Raw genomic sequence first — 25,263 nt, 5'->3', positions numbered from 1 at the left:
TGCCAATTATTTAGGGCTGCCGTTGAAAACTATCGCACAAAAACATCGATTCTTAAAGTGTATCGACATATATATCGATAAGTCGGTACGTCAATTATATATTCAACATCCCTAGATTCCATAAAATACTCGACAAAAATTTTGTTTTTTCTCCTAAAAGCGGGTTCAGGGCGTACAATCGACGAAATCTAGGTAGCGAAAATGCAATAATACGAAGGTGAGTAGAGAGTAGGCGGTCAATCGTTGCAACATATCCGGCTGACACTCTCGGGGATTCGAGAAATTGCTGTGCGGCGTCATTTGTTAACAGTTCTTTCTTCCACTCACACTCGCGCAGTTATACAACACACAGACACACACCAACAGACTTCGGCCCACACATAGGCTCCCAGCGACGGATATGAGCAGCCAGGGACACCACAAGATGCATAGATCGTCCTCCTCCACCGGCAAGAGTAACAAACCCGATCAGGAGTTCACCGATGAAATCGATCTGTGCGACCGCTTCTCGGCGGACATGGCTCGGCTCTGCATGAACGAGCACTACTCGGACGTGGAGTTCGTGGTCGAGGAGCAGCTCCTGCCGGCCCATCGCGTTATCCTGGCAGCGCGCAGCGAGTACTTCCGTGCGCTGCTATACGGGGGCATGTCAGAGACGACACAACGACGGATTACGCTGGAGGTGTCGCTGGATCCGTTCAAAGTGCTACTCCGGTACATTTACTCTGGAACGTTGCTGCTGTCCACCTTGGACGAGGATGCCGTGATCGACGTCCTCGGCATGGCCAATCAGTACGGTTTCCAGGACCTAGAGATGGCCATATCAAAATATCTGCGTCAGTATCTGGCTCTCAGCAACGTATGCATGATCCTGGATGCAGCACGCCTCTACAACCTGGACGAGCTGACCAATGTGTGTCTAGCGTTCATGGATCGCAATGCACGCGAATTGCTGCAGCACGACTCATTCAAAATGCTCTCCAAGGTGGGCTAGAGTCCTGCAAACAGGAGACGCGCCCCAGCTAATCCCTAATATACATGCATTTTTGATCTTGCAGGAATCTCTAGAGGAAGTCCTGCGGCGGGATTCGTTCTTTGCCGCCGAAGTGCACATCTTTCAGGCCGTTTGGAAGTGGAGCCGCTACAATCCGAATGTCGACATCAAGTCGGTGGTCTCGTTCGTCCGTCTGCCACTCATGAATCTCGAGGACCTGCTGCAGGTGGTGCGACCCTCCACCATTCTCGAGCCAGACAAAATACTCGATGCCCTTCAAGAGAGGAGCACCTCAAAGTCGCTGCCCTACAGGGCCGCCTTGTGGCCCGATGAGAATGTGGCCACGGAAAAGCATGACTCGTATTGCATTCAGGGCGATTGCCGGTCGGCCCTGCTCGACGGAGACGTCACCGACTACGACATGGAGAACGGCTACACGCGACACTCGATCACCGAAAACAATCCCGGCATTGTCGTTGAGCTGGGCACCACCTTCATGATAAATCACATCCGCATGCTGCTGTGGGACCGGGACAGTCGGGCCTACTCCTACTACGTGGAGGTCTCTGGCGACATGATGCACTGGGAGTGCGTGGTGGACTACAGCGAGTACCACTGCCGATCCTGGCAGTATCTATACTTTCCGGCTCGGGCCGTCCGCTACATTCGGCTCATGGGCACACAGAACACCGTCAATCGGGTAAGCCAGTGGCGTTTCCCTCGCACGTTGAGATCCTTTCTTGATCGAAGATCCTTCACTTCAATTTCAGGTGTTCCATGTCGTCGGACTTGAGGCCATGCACACGAGCAATGTGCCCGAGCTGGTCGGTCACTTTGTTGCGCCGCAGCGAAATGTGGCCACCGTCGATCTGAGCGCCATTGTGACGGACGGGGTCAGCCGCACCCGCAATGCCCTCATCAACGGGGACTATGTGCGCTATGACTGGGACTCAGGGTACACCTGCCACCAGCTGGGCAGCGGCGATATTGTGGTCCGCCTAGGGCAGCCCTATCACGTGGGATCGATGCGTCTGCTGCTGTGGGACTGCGACGATCGCACCTACAGCTTCTACATTGAGACCTCGACGAATCGGCGCGACTGGCAAATAGTGGTGGACCGGCGCAATGACAAGGTTCGCTCCTGGCAGAACTTTCACTTCACTCCCCGGCCCGTTGTCTTCATACGGATTGTGGGCACCAGGAATACCGCGAATGAGGTAAGCAATTGTCTGTCCGTTGGCTTGGCCGGTGCCGCGAATCAACTAATGACTAGTCCCAAATACAGATATTCCACTGCGTCCATCTCGAGTGCCCGTCGCAGGACAAGAGCTACCTCAAGGAAAAGGAGAAGGAAAAGGAGTTCGGCCGAGAGCGCGAACGGGAACGGGAACGGAAACGAGATCTGGGGAATCTCCTCAAGCCGATTACCCCAACGGATGACAACATTGCCTCCACCTCTGCGTCAGCTATAGCCGCCCTTGCAGCCATCAGCCTATCACCATCAGGATCACCGCCGGCGGGTGCGTCCAGCCAGAACGAACTCAAACCGAGCATCCCCTGTCTGCCACAGACATCCGATGCACTGGCCGACGTTATATCGAAAGCGGAGGCACAGCTTGAACGGGACACACCAGACGAAGTCCCCTCTGCGCCGCCTTCGCCTGCAACAGTATCGACGCCTGCAGAGGCCCATGCTGAACCACCTCCGCCGCAGGAGAAGGAGAAAGAACAGGAGCAGAAGCAGGAGCAGGCGGCACTGCCTGAGCCAGTGCCATCACCTCTTCTGGTCGAGCTGGAGCCAAATGAGCCAGCAACAACAACAGAAGATACAACAGCAGCAGCACCAATGGCGGCAACAACAGCAGCAGCAGCGGCTCCTCATCTCCAGCGACGCTGAGTGCTGCAGATGAAGCCTGTATTTTCTACTTTTCATTCATAAGTGTCCGCCACTCGAAATACTCCTGTGGTCAAATTGTAATTGTTGTAGACGTAGACGCCCGCCTTACATCCATTGGTCCCATTCCACCGATTGCAGAGTGTGTCCTTGTGAGTCGTCTCCAGTTGAGTTACAATCCTGCACCGTATTTGCACCGCCGTATTTGTTATCTAGTCCTTCCCAGTGCCGTCAACCCAAGACACGCTCGAAACATTCGCATCGCTAATTGTTATTTGACATACGTCTAGCGCGTATTTTACTTGTTTTAAAAACGATATTTTCCAATAATTGATTGGAGTTGATCGTTGATTGCGAGACGAAGATAGGAGCACCCTTTGTTTGCCAGGCAGCAGAGATATTTTGTAAGTTTTAAGCATTAATTGTGCAGACCCGAAATCAGATTTCCCAGCACCCCAACCAAAATTGTATACGATATGCATCCCGGGGCATCCCAACGGATCCGGGGAGTCCCCCTAGAGTCTAGACGAACCTAAATTTAGGAAAATTTGTATTTTATTCAAGAAACATCAAGTGCACATCGCACTACAAAAATCCTATAGGAAGTAAGAGAAAAGCTCTCTCTTGGGCTTTCCCTTGTGTGGTTTTCGAGCACGATCTTGCCCCCGGTGTCTACCAAAATTTAAGTTATTTGTGTTATACCACACGCATATTATGCAAATTGTATCATACATACATTTCAATGGAAATTGCACTCAAAATAAAACCTAACCAAAAATGTTCACACAATCAACATCGCGGCGATATCCACCATCGCCAGGTTCAATAATCAATTGTAGGCGTTGGAGAGGGAGGATCAGGGGAACCCACAAAAACCAACCGCAAACAGTGGGCAGTGGGCGCTCAGCCACTAAGCAGGCCAGCGAATCAGAGAGAGACGGCATAAGCTTGCTCTGTCGGCGAAGTGGTTGGCCTTAGCCAGGCGCAGAAAATTGCAATATAGAATCCACAGCGCAGGCGCAACTACCTTGCTTACGGCGAGCGAGAGAGTGTGTGCTGTCATAGAGAGAGAGAGAGAGCGCGTGAGCCAGCTCGCTCATTTAACCCAAGGTGCATTAACATAAGGTGAGGCATTCCCGCAAGGGCCTTTGACGACGAATAGCTGGCGTTTCAGCACGAACCAATTTATACATTGTTCAGGAATGCCAATTATACTGTAAATACAGTCCCGCTCAAGTGAAAAAGCTGGAAAATTATTAAATTGTTTGTATGGTTTGATTGATTGTTAATGAAATATTTCCAAACATTTTTTTCTTTTTATTGACTCCAAAGAAAGAAGCAATTTAAAAGCCACTGCACCTAAAAAAATCTATTAAGTACATATGAGCATATTATAATTTAAAATCTCAATTAGAGGGCAATACTTAAATGTTCATACCATAAATTAACTTGGAATAGATACAAGTGAGGGGAGATAAAAATATATTAGAGGTCTTTTAAAAACAATTTTAACGTGCACAAGTTGAAGGGCCTTACCCTAAGGAGGAAATCACCTCTAACTACGGGTATAATAGAGTTATTAAAGTTTCCGATATGATGCCCAGAATGTAAATAGGTAGAAGGTTTATTGTATTCGCTATGCGTTCCCTGCAGTGAGAGCGAGCCCTCCAAGAAGTTCGGAGTGCTCGGAGCGGGAGAGTGTCAGGGCCCACCCCCCTACCTTGTGTATATTGACACCTTGGCTGTGTTAACCGTTATGCTGCAGGTAGCTAACTAGCAGCGGCAGCGCAGCAGCGCAGGCAATAAGCTTCGCGGTCGCGGTCACAGTCGCGTCGCCGTGCGACACGATACTCGCCGTCAAACGCGTCTCGTCCGCCGTGGCCACAGCAACGCATCGCACTCCCGCTCTTGTGCCTCTGTGCTAATCAGATACACACACACACACATACACGCACCGATTGGCGCTATATATTTAAAAATCAGTCGCGCGAGGGTGTCATATATACGAGTATACCCACACCGATCTTTTATGTGCATCTAGAGGGGACAGGAAAAGATCTCCACATCTCCCACATACATCTGTATATTTTTTGCCTAATATTCCTATTTTATTGTGACAAACCAAACGCGGAACAGTGCTTTAAAAATAGTTCCGTTCCCAATCGATCCACTAAATAAAAAATAGAAAAAAAAACCCCAATATCAAAATGGTCGAGACCGTGGTCAATGTGGAGCGCACGACAACAACTACAACAAATGGTCCACCCGGCGGACCATCATCCGGCGATGGGGGCTTCTGGAGCGCCATACGCCTCAACATTGACTATTTCCGCACCCTGCCGGGCATCATCAAGATTGTGGAATTCGTAAGTATTCCGAAATCGAAGTACTCGCAATCGTACTCGTACTCGTCCATACATATATAGACAGAACAGGTAGAGCGGACACTTGCATTCAAGAGGTGTTTATCGGGCGTTCCCTTGAGCGGTAACACCTGGATACACGTACAGTTTTATCTATGGATTTCTCAATCTTGCCTTTATCAAAAGGTTTACCTATTTATGTACAGTGAAAGCACTCTGATTCGAGAATTGAGAACTGCTCGCTGCCATAGGGAGCACTGCAACGTATGTACGTATGTATGTGTCAGGATCTCATTAGACCTCCGTCGGATAAGATAGGAACAGACAACAAAGCCCTGAGAAATAACAAAACTGAGCTGTAGACATGTGAGCCATGGCCCATGGGGCATGTGGTCAGTGACTGCTGTGATTTCGATACCCCCATTCTTTACCCGTTCAAGAATTATGCAATGCCTGGGAAAGAAGAGTCTTGGATATGGCTGGAAATCGTTTCGTTTCGCTTCGCTTCGATTGAAATTTGAATTTTCCCACAAGCAAACACGAGACGAGCTCTGTTTTCGGGAAATGGGAACACATAGCGCCGTGTGGGCCGGCTGCTAGCAGCTCTGATCTGACCGATCTGCCCACAGCCAGTTGTTGGGCTATTGAACGCCAACACAACAACAGATCATGACTGTTTGTTGACTGCTGGGACTGGTACTTGGAATGGTAGTGGTACTGGCACTGCTTGGTTAAGAGAGTGAGAGTACACCTGTACAGTGCAGCGATTGTCTCTGCCAAAGATACAATACATCAAAATCGAGTTGGTTTAGTTTTAACCCGTTTACTACTTTGGGTTCTGCATCGATACCATTTTGCATTCCTCATTGGGTCTCATTTTTTCCTGGTTACAACTCAAAGAACAATTGAGAAAATTGACTCAAAATTGGCCAATTTGTTTGAGAAAGTTCCTGAACATCCAATCGAACTTGCATCATTTATAAGTATGTCACTGGAATATTGTCTTCTGCCAAGAGTACGGATAAATATGTAATGAATACCCCATTTGGGTATTTCTGTACGTCGGATAGATTGATGGCGGTGACAACTGTTTGAGCGTGCATATAAAAAATGAATTATTAACCAACCAGCCGTCACTCGTCGGTCGGTTTTTATAGAAAAATCAATAGGAGTTAAGGTTAATGTGGGGCTGGGGGTGGTGCCTGGTTGGGTGGGTTAAATTGCTGATATGATTACCATCGCAATAAGCTGTCGTTTATAAAGTGCTATTTATTGATTTTCTGCCCGAGTCCCGGGCTCTCGAGCCGGCGGCAGGTACAGGCTCGGCAAAAACTCACAGATCCAATTATTCTGTAACGAAACGAACTGTTATATACCTACGCATATATGTACATTCGAATTGGAGATCGATGATTGCGGTACCAAACATTTGGTTTGCTTTTGTTTCAGTTTCTGTCAAATGGGATTTTTCATTTTCTTTCGACCTAACTAATCTTATCGTCTTTTCGTAAGCCTTTCACTGATAGAACTCCGATAGTCTGCATTCATTTGTGCCCCATTTAAAGTCACCATCAAACCAGAGAGAACGAAACATGTACATACGAACGAGTATAATTATAAGTTAGCCAGAAGTGAGTCATTTGGCTAATGGTTAATCGGCCATTACTCATATGCATTGTTATCAGGGAGACAGCGATAATGAGCCCGCCCAGTACCACCTGGTCCCACCTGGTCTCACCTGGTCCCGCCTGGCTGGCACAGATTAAGCCGCTTCGACGCCTGACCGAAAATTCGGAAAATTACTCACACGACCCATGGACCCAAGCCCAGCTAGACATAGCCGAAAACCCCAGAACTCTTCCACGAACTCAAGCCCATATATCAGTGGCTATACCAATAAATATCTATGTACATATTGTATTGGTATTGTAGATAAGATTACTGTCCAAACCATTAGCATTTCGGACCCATCCATCCCCATCCCCCATACCCATCCCCATGCACTTGCACTCGTACCATATACATATCTAAGTAATTTACGAGTATGTTCCTTCATATTCCACATATATCTTTGACGTATGCTTATTTTGCTGAGCACCCCAGAGGAAATCGTGCAAAGGCACGATTTATTATTAATATTTAGTGTATTTTTGTTTATATTCTTAATAATAATAGAAATTACGTAAGATATATTTTGGAAGCTGTGGGTCTATATGCCACAACATTGTTGTAGTACGATTTTATAGCCATTGTTGTTTTTGTTTCTGTTTCATTTGAATGCTCTCTCCTCCAAAAGCGGAAATCATGACACACATTTGGTGTCACATTTGTACTACAAGATGCTCGGATCGGAGGGGAGCAGAGTGGAACCGGTCGGGTCGCGGGACCCAGACGCCGCCGCCTCGTCTTAGCCAGTTGTTTCGTTTTGGCTTGGGGCTAGGGCTAGGGAATGGTGACAGATCATCAAAGCATTCCGACCAAGGCACATAAGGTGTCAAGGAACGTCTTCTTTTATGTCTCTCCAAGTGGGACTTTCCCAAAGAATTTACTCTGCTGTTCGTAGCTGAAAGAGCGCCCCTTTCCTGCATCCACCTTTCCACTGACCCCTGGAAGGTAGATACACAGAATACAAGCTACAAACTCGTACTGTATGCCGATTTGTACACAAACATGTAAATATATTTGTTAAGCAATTGTCGGTGACTAAGTGCACGAAGCTCTGACTGAAATGAGCTCATCTTTCAAGATCTGTTGAGTGCACAGAGTTCACAGATGTCCACATCATTATCCTGTATGTATCGACTATTGCGATGGCGATTTGTGCGGCTTCTTTCCCCATCCGCTGAACCGCTGAACCGACGCTCTGACAGAGGCGAAGGCGGAGGCCAAGAACTAGATCCATTTCAGTGGCGTCTCATGTCATTGATCAGGCCCAAACACACGTAATGGCAAACCATTGCTTTACGATCGGCATAGCCTGGCACTGCTGTTTCATGCTTCACAAAGCAAATTGCCCATTACTTTTGCCCTGAGCAGGGGAACAACCCACCCGATCACTCACCCCCTAAGTGCACACATATCTACAATTATGTCCAGCATAACTTGGAACGCAGGCTATAAGAAAGAAAGCAGACGGTAGCTGCTCTTCTTCCCTTGACTGTGGGTCTGCGGACCTGTGGAATCTGTGTGTGTTGAAGCATTAAGCTTTTATATATATCACACATCTATGTATATGTATATACCACTAGGTACACATCTACATATATTATATCTATGTCCACATAGTATGTTTGTATCTATAGATCTATAGCTATGCAAATGTATACTTGTCGCTCGTTAAATATACAGCACGCCCAAAGCTGCACATAAATTATGTTTTAAAAGAAATCAAATTTAAATACTTTCCGGCTAGATTTTCAGATTTCTTTCACCACGTGACGCAGTGCCAGCGGAAAAACTAAGAAAAACAGGGCCCCCTTTCCTCTCCCCATCATTTGCCATGATCTGGCGATCAGACTGAATCAGAATTATCTCTAAAGAAAGACAGTTTAGACTCGTAGGCACATCGTAAATACTATACCCTATTTCCCTTTTCGAAATGGGTAACAATCGCAAGACAACAAACTATCTGGATCTGTGAAAATTGGTTGTTTCTGGCGATGTTTCTGTTTTGTTTGCAATCAAAATATCTACAAATCGCTGATGTTTCAATCAACCTTTGATTTCCCCGCAATGCGCTGCGCATCTGCTCTGCTCTGCTTCTGTCTCTGTCTCTGTTGGTTAATGTTTTTGGCCAGATAGTACCACTCGCAAAGACAAGGCACAAGCAAAAGCAAAAGCAACAGCGACACAAACAACAGGCAGCCAGCAGACGCTTTTGGCCCGGCCCCGGTAAACAAGCAAACTTTCAGCTTTCACTTTTTACCCGCCTTTTGTTTTAGCCAAAAGCAGCAGCACACACACACACACACACACACACACACAATGGCAAACCGACTGCGCACCTGCTTGTCGCCAAACGTTTATTGCTTTTTAATTGCCCCAAAAACGAGTGGAGGGGCAAGAGCAAAGGCAAAGGCAAAGGCAAATTGTGGTGTGTGGTTCTGTCATCGGTGACCGTGTCATTGGTGCATCGTCAGTGGAAACTCTTCTGTGTATCAGCATTCAACTGCTGCTGAAGACTGCCCCTGCTTAAAGCTTTGCATACCCTTCCCTCGGCGATCGTCCGTTCGAAATTTGTACTCAATTAAGGGTGACATCACTCCACTCCAGTCAATTGGAGATCATGATCATCGTACCATTTATGAATGTTCTCTCATTGTTTCCAACCCACTTTCAGGTGCTGGGCATTATTTGCATGGCCCTGGCCGCCCCGCCACTAAACTCGGCCACCTCGTTCTTTATGTTCGTGATCGTCATCTCGTTCATCATCACAATCCTGCTGATCGCCGCCTACTTCCTCGGCATACGCGAGGCCCTCAATGTGGCCGTCAACTGGATATTCTCGGTGAGTAGCCGCCAGCCATCGCCGAATTGTAGCACAAACTTATACCGAATACAAATCATTTCATCCCACAGGAGCTGATCACCACCGCTGTGCTGACGCTGCTGTACTTCATTGGCTTCATTGTTCAGCTGGCCAGATGGTCGGAGTCCGCGGACAAGGGCAGCGGCTCCAACACGGCCGCCGGTGTCTTTGGGCTGTTCAACTTCTTGGCCTATGCGGCGGGCACGTACTTCCTGTTCCTCGCCCACAGATCGGGAGCTACCCATTAGTCTGGACGGAGCTGGAGCTGGAACTGAAACTGGAACTGGGAGCAGCCGCAGGAAGGAAGGAAGGGATGGGCCGCATGGATGAGACCTAGCGTAGAATAATTATTAATTGTTAACAGAATAAGTGCAGTTTCTTCAATCCAAACTTTGCTCTCCATCTCTGTTTGTTTTTTGTGAATGTATTCTTGTTTTTTTTTTTACGTTGTTAATTTACTCGTACATACATGTATGTGAGGAGGACAGACAGGGCGGCCGCATTCAAATCGAATGGCATCCATGGGTAGGGGATCGGGATGAGCCCTTAGCACCCGCCCAATTTGTTTGTGGTGTTATTTTAATGATTATCTTTAACGCTGATGCTAACATTTAGTTGAAACCCAAGCAAACACACACACATTTACTAAACTAGACACAAACACACACATACAATAGCGCAAAGAATTAATAAGTTCAATAAATTATTTGTCTTTTTTGTCGAAAAAAAAAGGAAAAAAATAACGGCTATAGACCTTCTCCTCGGTGCAGATTCCTCTACTTTGTGATCATCGTTGTTCTGCTCTTGGACCGTTCCTTCTGTATTCTGCTACTACCTTTGCCCACTGCTCTTTTATTTCATTGTATCTTTAATCTCATTTTTCTATTTTTCTATCTTTTTCATTTTCTTCTACTACTTCTAAAGCACCTTTTCCCCTTCTTATCATCCTATTTGACAATAATATTCCAATTCCAATGTCACAATCATACCTTTGCCTGACAGATCTCACTAAGCTTTTGTAGATTCGGTTAAATGAAGCAGGAAACATCAGAACAGTCTACTGGGTGGGTAGGATATGGAAAAGAAGACCCATTAAATCCTAAAAATATGACCAAACATAATCCTTAACCTACTGGTCCAATACATTCCCCTTCAGCATATTCGTATTCCACTGACTTTTTTACAGACTTAGTCGATCTCTGAATCATTAATTGATGCCAAATTGATATACAACAGGAAGCACATTCAGAGTAAATCGACTTATATTTCTTTATAATTTACAATCTAATTGGATTTTTGGGAATCGATTGGAATGGTTGTGCTGGAGGCAGCCGCTGTTGGGCGAGTCCCTGTAAGGCATCCTCTCTTCTGCCGGGAGGATGATATTATGCCACTGTGTGGCTATTTCTTGATATAGGGCTCCGAGATAAACGTCTGCTGGATGCGTCTAAAAGTACTTCTGGAACTCGTCGTAAATGGCTAGCACCAGGGCCCCGCCTGTGCCGCGAATGACGTTCGACAGGGCGCCTTTGAAGAAGGCGGCCATGCCCTCCTGCTTGGCAATCATCAGCCAGCAGTGGGCCGTGTTCTTGTACACCATCTCGGACTTTTTCAGGCCAGACTGCATCATCATGCGACGCCGGACCGTGTCGAAGGGATAGGAGGCAATGCCGGCGACAGTGGTGACCACCTGGGCAATGGCCCAGCTCACATAGAAGGGCGTGCTCTTCGGATTGGGCAAGAAGTCGCGGCACGTGTCATAGAAGCCAAAGTACGATGCTCGATAAATGATGATGCCCTGCACGGACACAATGAAGCCGCGATACAGTCCGATGGGACCATCCGTCTTTACCACCTTTACCAGGCAATCAATGAGGCCGTTGAACTCACGGCTACCGCCCTTGCCCACGTCAGCGGCCAGACTGGGGATGAAAGGAAAGAGAGTACAAGTTAAATATATCGGTAGCGTATGCATAAAATGTATGTCTTATGGGCAGAACAAAATATAAAAAACCACGGGATATGGCGACTCCAGAAAGTGAGCGGCAAAGCCAGATATCTAGAGGATGGTCCATCCAAAGAGATTTCTGGGGATCTCCATAGTACTAACTAATGTGCTAATCAAGAGGTTTAACAATACTGTTCCAGATTCTATGGAATAGCTCTTTCCCAGTCATTCAACTGTAGTCTGAGCCCCAAGTTTTCCATTAATCCGAGAGTCTGGCATGTCCTAATAGTTGTCTGTCGAACTGTGCGTAAAGCAGCTCTAGGACTCACCGTGTTCGGGCAAAATCCAGTGGATAAACGAAGCACAACGAGGTGGCACCCGCCGCACCGCCAGAAGCTAAATTGCCCATGAAATGACGCCAGAACTGCTTGTGCTTGTCCACGCCACCGAGGAAGACCTGTAGGCGAAAAGAATTTGCAGTGGATTAACATTCCCTGAATTGTATGGGTTGGCAGAGAGCACGGGACATACCGTTTTGTACACATCTTTGAAGGCAAAGTTAAGGGCCTGAGTGGGAAAGTAACGTATCACATTGGCCAAGTTGCCGCGCCAGAGCGACGAGAATCCCTGCTCCTTGGGTATGCGAATGAAGCAGTCCATGATGCCCTTGTAGCGCTGATCCTGCGCTATCTGCTTGGACACCTCCTGCACCTGTAGAATCAGCTTCACTCGCTCAATGGGCGCCACCGCTGTCTTGGCAATGGCCGCCGATACGCCGCCCATCATGAAGTCCATCATGAAGCCCTTAAAGTCCTTGCTTTTCCCACCACCGCCGCCGCCTTCGTCACCCATTTTGGATTGCTAAATTTGTTTGCTTCTCGATCGAAATTCAGATTCAGTTTTGCACGAAATGTGGTGGTGTTTTGTGGCAAAAAAGGTGTATAATTTGTTGTTAATAATTTTGATTCAATACCGGAAAACGAAATTTTGCCGAAACGATCTACAGGATCTATCTCCTAAAACTGAATTGAAATGTATGGATTGTCCAGGGCCAACGTTGATTTTCGTTGAGGTTGGAACCCAAAACATGAAAATACGAAAAAACAAAGAATCTAGCGGCCAAATCCCGCATCGAACGAGACAAAAATACGGCCCATTTAGTAGATCCCAAAAACGACAAAGGTCGGGTATTCCGACTAAATAAGTAAATGAATAAATGTTTAAATTTCAATTCCGAAAGGCATGCAGCTCAAGGCATGGCCACACTGTCCATTCGACTTCCGTTGGCTAAGAGATGGTCACACCGGAAATAAAAATCAAGATCAAATAATTTCATCATTAGATGGCGACAGTATACCTAATCCTAGCTTAAGATGGTAGCTGGGGAGAGCGACGAACCTCCCCCCAGCTCACTTGGAGCTATTAAAGGTCCGTGGTGATGCCGCATGGGCGTGGGGCACACGCCTAAACCGTGGTGAGCAAATTATTGCAATTCCGGTGACTTGTGTCAGTCTGGATCAATCAAGTAAAGGTTCAATTTATGGTTTTACCGCAGGAAGAGAGAAGAGAAGGCTAAAATTCAAAAAAATCTACTGGTTCTGCGCGGGAATTAAAAGTACTTTTTACCCCAAAATCCTTGGTGCGCTTACACGGACGACAGCTGCCAGATGCAGTCAATCGGAAGGATGCATTCAAAGCATTCAAAGAGTCTAGGTTTAAATGTTTTGGAATTTTGGAAGCCCAAGAATGGAAAAACAATCGCTTATGAGCGAGTCTCAGTCGCACTCGGCGTACATTTTTTGTTTTTGCATTCTCAGGCCCGAGCAACGCTCGGACAGAGGTCTTGCCGAAGAGTAACTCTCTGAGCAAGAGAGCAGACCATCGGGGTGGCCCTCACTTAATGACGAAAGAAAAACACATCCAACATTCTATTTTTATCAATTTTTATATATTTTATAAACCAACCGAAGTTGAGTTTGTTGTTTGTTGTTGGGTAGCAGGAGGCTAAAGAATCAACTAGGGGTGTTCGGTTCGATTCTTGGTATGGCGCCCTCGCTATTGCCAACATTCTGGTTTGCGGCTGGAGAGATTGCGGCTGGGTCGGCAAACACGATTCACGTATACACGACCGATGCAGGACACAGGATACAAGATACAAGATACACTATAACCTAACCCAAAAACTTAACACAATACTATTCAATATCGTCGCTAATTGATTCGTTCGTCAGTCCACACAGATGGCTGCGGGCGTTTCTCGTGTGCTGTACCCCAGCCTCTTCTCCGCCAATGTTGTTGCTGCTGCTTTTGTTGTTGCTGATGTTGTTGTTGTTGGTGGTGTTCTATTGATTCCGGCCATCGTTCAATTATCAATTATTATCCCAGTTATTCTATATCATATAATTTCGTAATTATATTTTCGGGGGTACGGGGGTGGCGAGGGTCAGGAAGGAAAAGGGTTATTGCTTGCCGTTGTTCTGGATAGGTGTTGTTTAGCAGATCAAACTCTGTTCTCTTCTCTGTTCACTTTATCTAATATAATTAGCTGGTAGTGTTTTGTTTGTTGTTGTTGTTTTGTTTGTATGTTGTTGTTTGTTGTATTTTGTTGGTTGAATAATTTAATAATTTAATTTACAAGACCTTCTTGATCTCATCGTACAACACAAGCACGAAAGCACCGCCAGTGCCTCTGAGAACGTTGGAGAAGGCGCCCTTGAAGAAGGCGCCAGTGCCTTCCTGCTTGGCAATGGTGCCCCAGCAGTGCAGTGTGTTCTTGTAGATGATCTCGGTGGCCTTGCGACCAGACTGCATCATCATGCGACGACGCACGGTATCGAATGGATAGGACACAATACCAGCGACGGTTGTCACAGCCTGAGCGATGGCCCAGCTGATGTAGATGGGGGTGTTCTTGGGGTCGGGCAACATACCGCGAGCGGTATCGTAGAAGCCGAAGTAGGCAGCACGGTAGATGATGATACCCTGCACGGACACACCGAAGCCGCGGTACAAGCCAACGAGGCCGTCACTCTTGAAGATCTTGGTCAAGCAGTTGCCCAGACCGGTGAACTCACGCTGGCCACCCTTGCCAGTGTCAGCAGCCAAGCTGTGTGTCGGAACGGAAACATTTATTAATATCAAATACCATTATATATATCATATATATATGGCACTTACCGAGTACGGGCAAAGTCCAAGGGGTACACGAAGCACAGAGAGGTGGCACCAGCAGCACCGCCGGAGGCCAAGTTACCCATGAAGTAACGCCAGAACTGGGTGTTCTTGTCAACACCACCCAGGAAGACCTATGCACGGGGAATGGCGTAATGGCGGAATGGGTGTTAGGAACTGCAACTCCATCGCCTCCATGGTCATCGTATGCTTGCTTACCTGCTTGTACTTGTCCTTGAAGGCAAAGTTCAGGGCCTGGGTTGGGAAGTATCTGATGACATTGGCCAAGTTACCACGCCAGAACGAGCTAAAACCCTGTTCCTTTGGAATGCGGATAAAGCAATCAACCATACCCTTGTATTGCTTATCGGGGCTGATTTGTTTCGAGATGTGCTGAACCTGCAGAAGCAGCTTCACACGCTCGATGGGGGCGACGGCAGTCTTTGAGACGGCTGCGGAGATGCCTCCGGCAGCGAAGTCCTTGACGAATCCAATAGCATCGAAATCCTTGCCCATTTTGCTGTAATACACACATTTCGAGTTTGCCCGCGAGCAATCATTAGTTTCGTTCGACTCTCAGTCTCTCTCCGAATCGGCACAATTTTCCGTATCTTCATCCATGCGCCCGATATATGTATGTTCTTGATATGCCAGATGGAGCCTCTCCCCAGGAGGCGTTGCATAATGCGGTATGGTATGGTAAGCGTGCGAGATGCGGGTGGGTATGGCGCGTATTATATATTGTCACAATTCACTCAATTACACAGATGCCAAAGCCACAACAACAAAATATCCCAAAAGCCAAAATACATTTTGATACAAATTTTCGCGCGATGAGAACATGCACGTTTTTTTTTTCTTTTTTTTTAACACAAAATAATATCACTTATGTACCACAATAGTTTAATTATACAATTCCAATGAAAATAAAGATATCACTTGTGTAGCACTATACATATATACATTTCCAATGAAAAAAGGAAAATTGGGAAACAACAAACACTTGCAACAAACGCGAAAATGATCAATGATAATGATACATAATACATACAGATAAAATTTAGACCACAAGCCAATAAATATTTTAGGTAAACGAATGAATCAAAAATGTCAAAACACCAAGTAAATACAAAATATACACAATTAGCAATAAACTAAAGACTTAAGATTAATAAATATGTTAGTGATGTCCATTTTGAAATGGTTACTAGGGTTATTAGTGATATGGGTTTGCTACGAGTAAATATATGATGCTTGTTTTGCAGAGATTTGACTCAAGGATGGGTTGTGGTTAGGTTGTGGTTTATGCCACCCGGTGCTACCGCTGTTTATTCGAATCATTCACAATCGTTGCACGTGGTTTCAATTGATGCAAATTACAATTAAGCTCGCTCTCCAGTGGCTACCAGCTCTAACCAGTTACAGTTAGAGCTTTGATTCTCCGTTTCAGAGAAAAACTGTTACGTGGCAGACATTATATCTTTTTTGTAAATAAAAATTCGATGGGTATATAGTAGTGTTCTATTTTGCAGTTGTTTTTTTTTTGGCAATGTTTGGATTGCATAATTATAAGACGAAAAGTTCATGGGTGTGAGGGTGCTGAGAGAGAGAGAGAGAGAGAGAGATGTATATGTATGCACAGTTTTGGCATTGAAGCGCTTCTGTGTTTCTGTTTCTCTTTGATAAATTTAGAATTTCAAGTGTAATAAGAGGAAGAGCAGGCAGCTGACGGCAGTGGGAGAGAGGCAGACCGCGAGCAATTTTATTTGGTTTTAGCTAAATTAAATTAGCATAGTCTAGTCTCGTGGACGAAAGCCAGATGATGGACTTATGTAACACCTATGCAAGAGAGCACACGAGCACGCTCATGCTCTTGACATTTCGCCTCCTCTCTTCGGGACAGCAAACAACTGTAAAAACAGCGTTGCCTTGTGTTATCTAATCGGTTTTGACATTCGAAGAGAGAACACGGCACAGCAGAAGAGCAGAGCTTTTGCTGTCAAGTTCAAAGAGGGGCTCTCTTTGCCCGACCAAGCACACACGCGCACTCGTGATGTAATAGTTTCAGCTGGAAAAATTTGGAAAACTGGTCAAAAGAGAAGAGTGCTGATTGCTTGGCACGTGCAAATCTAAAGCTGGCTAGCATTAGCTAGTAAAGGGCTTTGGGCCATGGTTAATCCTTTCTAGTTAGTTGCATAAGAGCGCACCAGACACAAGTAAAAAAAAAAAAACTAGAACACAATAGCTTTCAAACGGTTTATGTAACCGCAGGGAAAATTCTTTGTTGGAGAATAGAAAAAGAAAGGCACACACGCGTTTCGATTGGTTTTGATTTGATTCGTTGCTATGCTATTCGCATTGGTATTATTATTATTATTATTTATTTAATTGCAGTTCTATTTGCTTTTGCATTTGCATTTGCTTTACGTACAATTTGTTTGTTTTATATCACAGCACAAAAAAAATATGATTAATCCTTATTCCTTCGAAATCAAAGGGGTCTTCTGCACCGGACGGCAACTGAATTGCTTGTGACAGCAAGGTGCGTCTCTGCCAGCCAGCAAGCCTGCGCTGCTGCCCCCAGCACGGCGGAGCAGAGGCCCACGACGCCAGCAGAGCGCCATCAAGTTCAACGCGATAGGCGGTGCGCCCGCTCTTGCTCCCACTCGGGCTGCCAGCCGAGGCCACAACAAGCTACATTTTTATAGGGTGAGGCACTCTCTCTGACAACTACTTTCTCTCTCTCTCTCGTGTGTAGAACGACGCAAACGAAGCCGAAAATAGGGTACAATCGAAAGAGAGCTTTCTGGCAATGGTTCACCTTATTTCAAGCACCTTGGGCAGCAACAGTTGACAGTTGGCTTGTGAGCGACGGCAGCCAACGAGAGAGACAGAGAGTGAGTGAGCCGTGCTCGTGCTCCCACACCCCTTGCTCAGTTGGCAACAACTTTAGCACGTGTGCTCTCACAGATATAAAAGAAAAAGAGAGGAAACGGGATCGTTGTCGCCGCCTTATCAGTCTCCGTCACCATAAAGAATTCAATGCCATGTTGCATAACGGCACCTCCCATTCATGTTGGGGCTAAATGGAACCAAGGAAGTGGCAAGAGCACTTTCTTTTTAGGCCATCTTCTTGGCCGAATGCACATGCACAGATGTTCGTACATATATGGCCAATTGTTTTTCATTTACCCCTTTCGAGGTTTTTGTGCTTTTTCTTTAGAAAAACGCTTGCCAAAACCAAAAACCAAAAAAAAGCCAGAGAGACAGTTGGCAACGCGCCGAGCCGAAAGCGTCGACGCCCGCGTCAGCTTCGACGTAGCATGTGACTAGACTCTCTCTGTTTGCCGTTTGCCATCTCCCTCACTCGCTCATTCTTCTATCGTCTGTCTGTTTCCCGTCTCCCTCTCTCGATCAGACGGAACAAAAGTGCGTGAAGCGATTAGATAAACAGCACCACTAAATACAGTTATTTATATAAGCCGGCCCAGCAATACTTTCAAGGTCTCCCCTCCTCTTATCGTAGACATTACATAAAAAAAGAGGCCGTCACAAGCAACAAAAAAAGTACATTTGGCGATTTGCCCGCCGTAAAGTGCAACGGAGTTTGAATTGTATCTAGGGGCCAAGTTTACGCAGTCTCAGATGTATGAATCAGTTGCCGCTGCAGCTTCTGCGTTGATCTGCAGAAATTTCCGTTTACTCAGACGCGAGCTCGGATATCACTCCCAGTCTAAACACAAACGAGCCGAGGTTGCAAATTTAATCGTTGAAGGGAATTGGATAACAGAATTATCAAGAAATTGAGATGATGTGTCAGCATATACGGGTGGGATGGTATCCACTTCTAATAAACATTCGAAATGAACAGCTAAGCGGCATGTGTTTTAGAAATGGCGTCAACGCACAAAGGAAATGGCGCAAAAAGAAGAATATACTGAAAGGGCCTCATATACTTTAAAATTACACATTCTTGACGTCACAAGAGAGAGAAAGATAGCTAGGCCCAAGAGAAACCGGTTCTTTTCGGTGAAAATTTGCAAAAGAACTTTGTACGTTTTGACAATTTATTTTCCCGAAGAAAGCGGGTCAAAGAAGAAGGGAAAGAAATTACAAGCGACAAAAGCCACACAGTTACATGTTCTTTTACAAATACAGAAGCACAGTCAAACACACACACTTATGAGTCTGCACGCGCAAGGCATTAGCGAGCACAAGAGTGAGCGAGATAGAGCTATTAGCACATGGAATTCATATGCCGCTCTGGTGTGTCTGAGAGCGAGGGCAATGGAAAAAGCAATTGCCAACACTTGTAAGACAATAAAATATGCATATGGGGGCATTTTCACCTCAATTAGTTTGAAAAGCATTACATTTTTATCTACAAGGCTCGATAGGCACACACACATCTATAGGTCGCCGCGAACTTGCGCTCGTGTGTGTTTGCCGCCGCACTGCCAACTCACCGAAATTGCATAAGTTGGCAGTTCCAGCGTGGCTGCGAAAAAAAAAACTAAAACCAAATGTATGAAAAAATGATCCAGCGTGGCTGGAATACTTCTGAATTATGATAATTGAACTGGAGATAAATTTCGTATTATTCCAAGACATATTTTACTTAATCTTTGAATCAGCGTGGCGGGCCTCACAACTTTTCAGCGCTGCCGCAAAATTTGCAATTTTTATTTTATGGTTATATAAGCACCGTTTTGCGGCATTTTCAATGGCATGGAGACTTCTTTCATGCAGCAAACATCATTTACTCAATATGGTATATATATAGTAAAAAATTAACTGAACCAACACCAACACAATAAAAAAAAGAATTAGCACAATTACATAACTAGAAAATGTAGCGCAAGGTGAAGTGAAAAAAATCAATGGCGGTATGAGAGTTCTTTTGGGACACCAGGCACTCCCTACTTCTCTTCTGTTCTTTTCTGCCAGTTTATAGCGTTTCAATGTGATAATATAGAAAATAGCACAATACCTTTAGTTGATCAACTTCTTACAAAAGTCACAGAATAAAAACTTCTTTTGCAGAATCAGACTCCCACTTGGCGATGCCGCGTGCTCACTTGAACGAAAAATCGTGAAGTGGTGGTCAGTGTGACTATAACGGCTGACCCTAAGAAATATACCGAAATATACCGCCTCATTTTCAAAATATACCGTAAATATACGAACTTAGCCCACTTACGCCCCCTCTGTTTGAGTAGGTGAACGACTTAAGGTAAATGGCGGAATATAATGGGGTTTTGTAAGTTCTTCTCGTAGATCCATCCTATCCGTCCTCTTTACTTGAAATAAAAACACGACATCTTTCACCTGAGCTGCGGTTAAGTGATTCAATTTTCATTATCTTCCGTGATATATTACAATGGTCTACAAAGGGTTAATCGTCCTCCGTCAAGGATTTGTATACCAGATTTCCTTTATGTTCAAATTATGTTTTCCAATCTAATTAATAATGACTTTTTCTTAGATTGCACTTTGTTTTACCCATTCATGCATTTCATTTGTTTTCTTTCTAAATATCTCGACTACGATACCTACTCTTGGTCTCTCCAAGAAGACCAACTGCAAAATTTCGTTGAAATAGCCTTGCAACAGAGATGACTAGTTTCTGCATTCATTGGAGCCTGAGATGGCAAACAGTTCGTCAATCCTATAATATCCTTTTCCCTAGGGTATGCAGAATTTTGCCGCGACCATGTTGTAGAACACTGTATCTCAATTTTCCATAAATTTTGCTGGTCCATACAAACAGATCAAAGTGGACCATACACGTTTCGAAGAAAGCAGTTTGGACTCAATATGCTCGCCAAATATAAATTGCTTGAATTTTAATGAGTAACAAGGATATAAATGCAAATTTAATAGATATACCGTAAATATACTTTCAACTGAAGTTCGACGTCAAAATATACCCTCTTTGCTGTTCAAAAAATGGTAATACTGAGCAAAAGACCAGACTGGTCACACTGCGCACACAGCACGTGTAAACGGCGCCTGCAAACATTCTTTTTTGATTTAAAAGTTAGCTTAAGTGTCTCATAAAAGAAAACATGGTCAGTTCCAAGGAAGCTGACAAGACCCGACCGCCGCGTCCAAAGTCGAACTTCAAACCTGGCAACAATAAACCAAACAACAAGTTCAAATCCGCACCGAAATTCGCCAAGAAGTCGGACAACACAAAAGCAAAGCCAGGCGCTGGTCATAACAAATTTGCTGGCAAACCGGTGTGCAGTGGGCAGCCCGAGAAGCAGGACTGGAACAAGTTCAAGCAGGAGAAAAAGGAGCTCAAGCTGAAGCGCAAGAGCACCCGCGACACCTACGAGATCACCAAGGAGGCCAAGCAGATCTACGAGAAGCTCCGATGGTAAGCAACTCATGCACGCTCGGTGTTCGCTTCAAATTAATTGTCTTAAACTCTCAATAGCCGCAAAACCGAGAACAAGGACCAGCTGGTGGAGCAAATGTTCAAGATCCTCAATGTGGGCGACACCATTTCGAAGATAGTCAAGGCCCACGACACTGCCCGTGTGCTCCAGTGCATGCTGAAGCATGCCACACCGGCGCTGCGTGCCGAAATCTCCGACAAGCTGCTGCCCTACGCCGTCGAGATGTGCCAGTCGAAGTACGCCCAGTTTTGTGTCCAGCGTATGCTCAAATATGGGGCCCCAGCCACCAAAAGCAAGCTGGTGGACAGCCTCTTCGGGCACATTGTCCGCCTGGCGGGGCACAGCATTGCCAGCGGTCTGCTGGACGTTATGTACCAGGGTGGTACTCGTCAGCAGCGTACCCATATGCGGCAGGAGTTCTACGGTGATCTGTACCGCAAGGCCAAGGATTCGAGTGTGAAAACACTGAGCGACACGTACAAAGAGGCCACCAATATGAAGGCCTCCATTCTCGGCTCTGTCAAGGCCAATCTGGATCATGTGGCTAATAAAAATCTGGTGGACAGTTCCCTGGTCCACTGCGTCATGCTCGAGTACCTGCGGGCCTGCGAGGATGAGGAGGAGAAGCTGGAAGAGACTGTCACAGCGTTTGCCGCCCTTGTGCCGCACATGCTCAGCACCAAGGAGGGCAGCGAGGCAGCCGTCATTTGTTTCTACAAATCCACGCCCAAAAATCGTCGAGTGAGTGATCGGAGACCTTCTGGAGCCCCGCAAACACATCAAATCAACGCCTTCTGTTCTGTCGTCTTTTCAGGCCATCATCAAGAACATCAAGGAGCATCTGCTGAAGATAGCCACCCACGAGCATGGTCATGTATTCCTCATCTCGCTACTGAACGCCCTCGACGACACAAAGGCCACCAAGAAGGCCATCTACGATCATCTGCACGGCGATCTAAAGCAACTGGTGGGCAATCAATATGGCCGCAGGGTGGTCCAGTGGCTGGTGGCCCCTGGGGACACCACCTGCTTCCATCCCACATTCATACGCGTCATCGAGGAGGGTCTGGCCTTTGGCAAGAAAGAGAAGGAGACGCGTCGCAAGGAGATATTCGAACAGATCGAGGCGCCCATTGGCGAGGCCATTGTGGAGGATGCCGCCTTTTGGCTCTCCAACAGTCACATTGGCCTGGTCACAGCAGATATTCTGAATCACAGTAAGTTCTTTCTCTCTCTCTCTCTCTCTCCCTCTCTCTTTCGCCAGCTTATAAATACGTCTGTCTCTTGCTCAGTCCAAGGTGAATCTTATCAAAAGGCAGTGGAGGCCTTCGCCCAAGTTGTGGTTCAGCCTGACTGGCGCATTACAGCGGATGCCGCTGGGGCACAGCCACTACAGCAGAAAAAGGGGCATCAGGATGTGGAGGACATCATTGCTGAGGCCACAAAGCAGCGCAAGAAACTGACAAAAGTCGAGGAGAGCAGCGACGAAGATGACGAGGAATCGGCGAAAGAGGAAGCTGATAAAGAGGAAGCTGACGCCGACATAATCAAGCCCAAAAAGGCCAAGAAGGAACCAAAACCGGCCAAAGAAGAGCCAGCCAAGCCGCTGGTCACGGGCATCGAAGAGGCCGGCATGCATATTGTGCTCAAGAAGATCCTCAAGAACGATGGCAAGCAACAGGTCGAGGAGGGGCGCTCCTTTGGCGAACAGATCCTGAAACATTTGACCAGCGATGGTGTAAGTGGTGTCACCTGTCTCTCTCGCTTCTCCTTGCCCCTAATTCATATTTTTCCTCCCTCCTTTTATTTTTCCTGCAGCTCAAGGCCTGGCTTTCGGTGAATCGCGGCTGCTTTATCTTGCTGAAGCTGGTGGAGGAGCGACCCCAACTGCTGGACACTTGCCGCACGGCCATCGAGGCGGAGGAGGAGGTCGGCCAGCTGCTGAAGAGCCAGAAGACGCTGGGGGCCAAGCTATTGGCTGGTAAACTGAACATTGGCAAATGAAAATCTTAGTCTTTAGATGAATTAATTAAACATTTATAATCTATTTTGAAATGAATGTTGGTATTTTCATGTGTGTTTGTATAATTTATCCCTTCCGGAGTGGTGCAGAGCCTTTCGGGGGTTTACATTTAACCTGGGAGCTGGGGAACGCTTTTTATTAAGTTACATTTCACCTTCCTGTAACGCCTTTTCGTAATTTTATTTATCCGTCGTCTGGAGCGCCTTTTCGTAGTTTATAGATTATATGCTTTTTCCGGAGAGCCTTTACAAAGTTAAATCTATCCTCCTGTAAAGCCTTTTCGTACATTTATGTATCCATCTTCAGGAACTCCTTTTCACTCTTTGATCTCACTTTTTTTTAGCTCTTTTTCGTAGTCTAAGTTACCTTCTTCTGGAGCGCCTTTACGTTTAAATTTAACCTTCCATTTGGTGCGCCTTTAGGCGGAATTTTTTTTTTTTTTTCATTTTTTTGTGGTTTTTTTTTTGAGCGCCTTTACGCAGCCGCTTAATATACATATAATTTTTGTAATTTTCATGGGGGGCTGGGTGTCTAGGATTTGCGCTGTATGATGTGCAGGCCCGAGTCGGTGTCCACAATGCCAGAGAGTTGACCTACATTCAAGGCAAAGGCGGCCTTCTCGAAGGGTGGCTGCATTTGACCTAGATACCGGAAATGACGCAGTTAGAAATTGTGAGCTTCAGGGTCATGTCATGCAAGAAAAAAATGATGCTGCGACTTACCGCGTCCAAACTTGCCCAGATCGCCGCCACGCTTGGCCGAACTGCAATCGGAATAGGAGCGGGCCAGCTCCTCGAATGTGGTCTCCTGCTGAACGATCTTGTTGCGATAGACCTCGAGCAGGAGCTGTGCCTCCTCTTTGGTGCGTGTGATATGCTGCTCGCGCCACGAGCTCGGGCGACGGCTGCCCTTGTGCTTCACCAGCAAATGGAGACACTGCACCTCGGCCGGTCCATCGGCGGCGTTGGAGCCCGATTTTTTGGCTATCTCGGTGGGCTGATCCCACTGCGACTCCTTGGTGTGCACGTTCAGATAATAGCTGAGACCTGCGTTTCATTTTTTTTGTTGCGAATTTGTTGCAAAAAAATAATGATTTTACCGGTCGTCAGAAATTGTGAGGAAACAATGTTAAGCGTAAGTTTTTTTTGTAGTTGCGTACCTGTGGAGCGACTTGTGCGCTTCTCCCAGCCATCGGGCAATTGTTCAGCATCAGGCATTGTTATTTTGTTTAGCTTGTTAAACTTTCGAGATAATTTTTGAAGAAATGTCGGCCAGCGCGTACACCCTATCGGATTGATTGAATTGTTTTGATGACATACGGTCTGACCCTCAGAAATATACCGAAACCACATCGCAAATTTGAAAATATACCGTAAATATACTGACGAATTAATTTTATTCAAGTCCCGTCATATTATAAGACTCTCAGCCCTGAACTCATAGTTATCTCCAATTATTAAATCGATTTCCTACAAGACTTAAAATTTAAGTTTTCATCTTTATTGCATTGCTCTCCCATATAATATAAGCATATAATGCTGAAGCAAAAAACAGTCAAAATTTCCTACATAATGAGAGGAAAAGAAGGGTATAGACAACAAGCAAAGTGGTCCAGAATATGCAAACGCATGCGAAATAAAGTCCACCCCACTTGCCTAATATACCTTGAGACGAAATCGGCTTTTTGTCTTCAAGGTATATTGTCATCACACGCGAGGTGCGGTTCGTACGAACATTGCAATTGGCGTTTGCTGTTTTTGCCTGTTGTCCATACCCTTTTTTATAGTCTCTTTAAATTTACGACTCATTTTTCCGTTGTAGGGGAGAGCATCAGTGTGACCGTCTTACTCCCAGAAATACCGACGAAAAAACGAACCTAGCGAGATAAGTTTTGAAGATTTCTGCTGTAAAAAAGGTTTAAACAGTAAAAGTCAACAA

At 45.9% G+C, this 25,263-nt stretch overlaps 6 protein-coding genes across 8 annotated transcripts; 3 read left to right on the top strand and 3 right to left on the bottom strand.

Moving 5' to 3' along the window:
* Window positions 1–88: 88 nt before the first annotated feature.
* On the top strand, window positions 89–3,681 carry LOC108159045 (BTB/POZ domain-containing protein 9). Of its 2 annotated transcripts, none has more exons than XM_017291979.2 (5): window positions 89–217; window positions 338–985; window positions 1,059–1,694; window positions 1,765–2,211; window positions 2,268–3,681. In XM_017291979.2, exons 2-5 carry the CDS (start codon window positions 401–403, stop codon window positions 2,889–2,891), a joined length of 2,292 nt encoding a protein of 763 aa, XP_017147468.1. In that variant the 5' UTR covers window positions 89–217; window positions 338–400; the 3' UTR covers window positions 2,892–3,681. The 2 variants fall into 2 exon arrangements, with proteins under 2 accessions (XP_017147468.1, XP_017147476.1); XM_017291987.2 differs by having other exon boundaries at window positions 90–217; window positions 2,280–3,681.
* Window positions 3,682–4,732: 1,051 nt separating this feature from the next.
* LOC108156382 lies at window positions 4,733–10,138 on the top strand. The gene is made up of 3 exons (XM_017287801.2): window positions 4,733–5,254; window positions 9,591–9,758; window positions 9,830–10,138. The coding sequence occupies exons 1-3, from the start codon at window positions 5,096–5,098 to the stop codon at window positions 10,025–10,027; spliced, it is 525 nt and encodes a 174-aa protein (XP_017143290.1). The 5' UTR covers window positions 4,733–5,095; the 3' UTR covers window positions 10,028–10,138.
* Window positions 10,139–11,026: 888 nt separating this feature from the next.
* On the bottom strand, window positions 11,027–12,799 carry LOC108156353 (ADP,ATP carrier protein). The gene is made up of 3 exons (XM_017287757.2): window positions 12,259–12,799; window positions 12,057–12,184; window positions 11,027–11,701 (listed from the first exon to the last, which is right to left on the bottom strand). Exons 1-3 carry the CDS (start codon window positions 12,577–12,579, stop codon window positions 11,227–11,229), a joined length of 924 nt encoding a protein of 307 aa, XP_017143246.1. The 5' UTR covers window positions 12,580–12,799; the 3' UTR covers window positions 11,027–11,226.
* Window positions 12,800–13,954: 1,155 nt separating this feature from the next.
* LOC108156361 (ADP,ATP carrier protein) lies at window positions 13,955–19,997 on the bottom strand. 2 transcript variants are annotated; one of them, XM_017287768.2, is made up of 4 exons: window positions 19,889–19,997; window positions 15,118–15,418; window positions 14,905–15,032; window positions 13,955–14,833 (listed from the first exon to the last, which is right to left on the bottom strand). In XM_017287768.2, the coding sequence occupies exons 2-4, from the start codon at window positions 15,412–15,414 to the stop codon at window positions 14,359–14,361; spliced, it is 900 nt and encodes a 299-aa protein (XP_017143257.1). In that variant the 5' UTR covers window positions 15,415–15,418; window positions 19,889–19,997; the 3' UTR covers window positions 13,955–14,358. The 2 variants fall into 2 exon arrangements, with proteins under 2 accessions (XP_017143257.1, XP_017143266.1); XM_017287777.2 differs by lacking the exon at window positions 19,889–19,997 and adding an exon at window positions 17,330–17,437.
* Window positions 19,998–20,865: 868 nt separating this feature from the next.
* LOC108156343 (protein penguin) lies at window positions 20,866–23,375 on the top strand. Its single transcript, XM_017287745.2, has 5 exons — window positions 20,866–21,280; window positions 21,341–22,043; window positions 22,117–22,519; window positions 22,595–23,040; window positions 23,121–23,375. Exons 1-5 carry the CDS (start codon window positions 20,967–20,969, stop codon window positions 23,304–23,306), a joined length of 2,052 nt encoding a protein of 683 aa, XP_017143234.1. The 5' UTR covers window positions 20,866–20,966; the 3' UTR covers window positions 23,307–23,375.
* LOC108156376 (putative peptidyl-prolyl cis-trans isomerase dodo) lies at window positions 23,328–24,643 on the bottom strand. Its single transcript, XM_017287789.2, has 3 exons — window positions 24,485–24,643; window positions 24,048–24,371; window positions 23,328–23,966 (listed from the first exon to the last, which is right to left on the bottom strand). The coding sequence occupies exons 1-3, from the start codon at window positions 24,540–24,542 to the stop codon at window positions 23,857–23,859; spliced, it is 492 nt and encodes a 163-aa protein (XP_017143278.1). The 5' UTR covers window positions 24,543–24,643; the 3' UTR covers window positions 23,328–23,856.
* Between the last annotated feature and the right edge of the window lie 620 nt (window positions 24,644–25,263).

Source organism: Drosophila miranda, chromosome XL, assembly GCF_003369915.1.
Source record: "Drosophila miranda strain MSH22 chromosome XL, D.miranda_PacBio2.1, whole genome shotgun sequence".
NCBI lineage: Eukaryota > Metazoa > Arthropoda > Insecta > Diptera > Drosophilidae > Drosophila > Drosophila miranda.
The sequence above is the reverse complement of the archived record's forward strand: the minus strand, read 5'-3'. Positions and strand labels throughout refer to the sequence as shown.

Excerpts from the sequence above, each read along its gene's own strand:
- LOC108159045 (XM_017291979.2), top strand. The coding sequence starts at position 401 with ATGAGCAGCCAGGGACACCACAAGATGCATAGATCGTCCTCCTCCACC. Across the intron at positions 986-1,058 it reads CATTCAAAATGCTCTCCAAG|GAATCTCTAGAGGAAGTCCT; the intron begins GTGGGCTAGAGT and ends TTGATCTTGCAG. Across the intron at positions 2,212-2,267 it reads CCAGGAATACCGCGAATGAG|TCCCAAATACAGATATTCCA; the intron begins GTAAGCAATTGT and ends ACTAATGACTAG.
- LOC108156382 (XM_017287801.2), top strand. The coding sequence starts at position 5,096 with ATGGTCGAGACCGTGGTCAATGTGGAGCGCACGACAACAACTACAACA. Across the intron at positions 5,255-9,590 it reads TCATCAAGATTGTGGAATTC|GTGCTGGGCATTATTTGCAT; the intron begins GTAAGTATTCCG and ends ACCCACTTTCAG. Across the intron at positions 9,759-9,829 it reads CCGTCAACTGGATATTCTCG|GAGCTGATCACCACCGCTGT; the intron begins GTGAGTAGCCGC and ends TTCATCCCACAG.
- LOC108156353 (XM_017287757.2), bottom strand. The coding sequence starts at position 12,579 with ATGGGTGACGAAGGCGGCGGCGGTGGTGGGAAAAGCAAGGACTTTAAG. Across the intron at positions 12,185-12,258 it reads TCAAAGATGTGTACAAAACG|GTCTTCCTCGGTGGCGTGGA; the intron begins GTATGTCCCGTG and ends TTTCGCCTACAG. Across the intron at positions 11,702-12,056 it reads CTGGATTTTGCCCGAACACG|TCTGGCCGCTGACGTGGGCA; the intron begins GTGAGTCCTAGA and ends TTTCATCCCCAG.
- LOC108156361 (XM_017287768.2), bottom strand. The coding sequence starts at position 15,414 with ATGGGCAAGGATTTCGATGCTATTGGATTCGTCAAGGACTTCGCTGCC. Across the intron at positions 15,033-15,117 it reads TCAAGGACAAGTACAAGCAG|GTCTTCCTGGGTGGTGTTGA; the intron begins GTAAGCAAGCAT and ends CCCCGTGCATAG. Across the intron at positions 14,834-14,904 it reads TTGGACTTTGCCCGTACTCG|CTTGGCTGCTGACACTGGCA; the intron begins GTAAGTGCCATA and ends TCCGACACACAG.
- LOC108156343 (XM_017287745.2), top strand. The coding sequence starts at position 20,967 with ATGGTCAGTTCCAAGGAAGCTGACAAGACCCGACCGCCGCGTCCAAAG. Across the intron at positions 22,044-22,116 it reads CCACGCCCAAAAATCGTCGA|GCCATCATCAAGAACATCAA; the intron begins GTGAGTGATCGG and ends TCGTCTTTTCAG. Across the intron at positions 22,520-22,594 it reads AGCAGATATTCTGAATCACA|TCCAAGGTGAATCTTATCAA; the intron begins GTAAGTTCTTTC and ends TCTCTTGCTCAG.
- LOC108156376 (XM_017287789.2), bottom strand. The coding sequence starts at position 24,542 with ATGCCTGATGCTGAACAATTGCCCGATGGCTGGGAGAAGCGCACAAGT. Across the intron at positions 24,372-24,484 it reads GCGCACAAGTCGCTCCACAG|GTCTCAGCTATTATCTGAAC; the intron begins GTACGCAACTAC and ends AATGAAACGCAG. Across the intron at positions 23,967-24,047 it reads TCTGGGCAAGTTTGGACGCG|GTCAAATGCAGCCACCCTTC; the intron begins GTAAGTCGCAGC and ends TCCGGTATCTAG.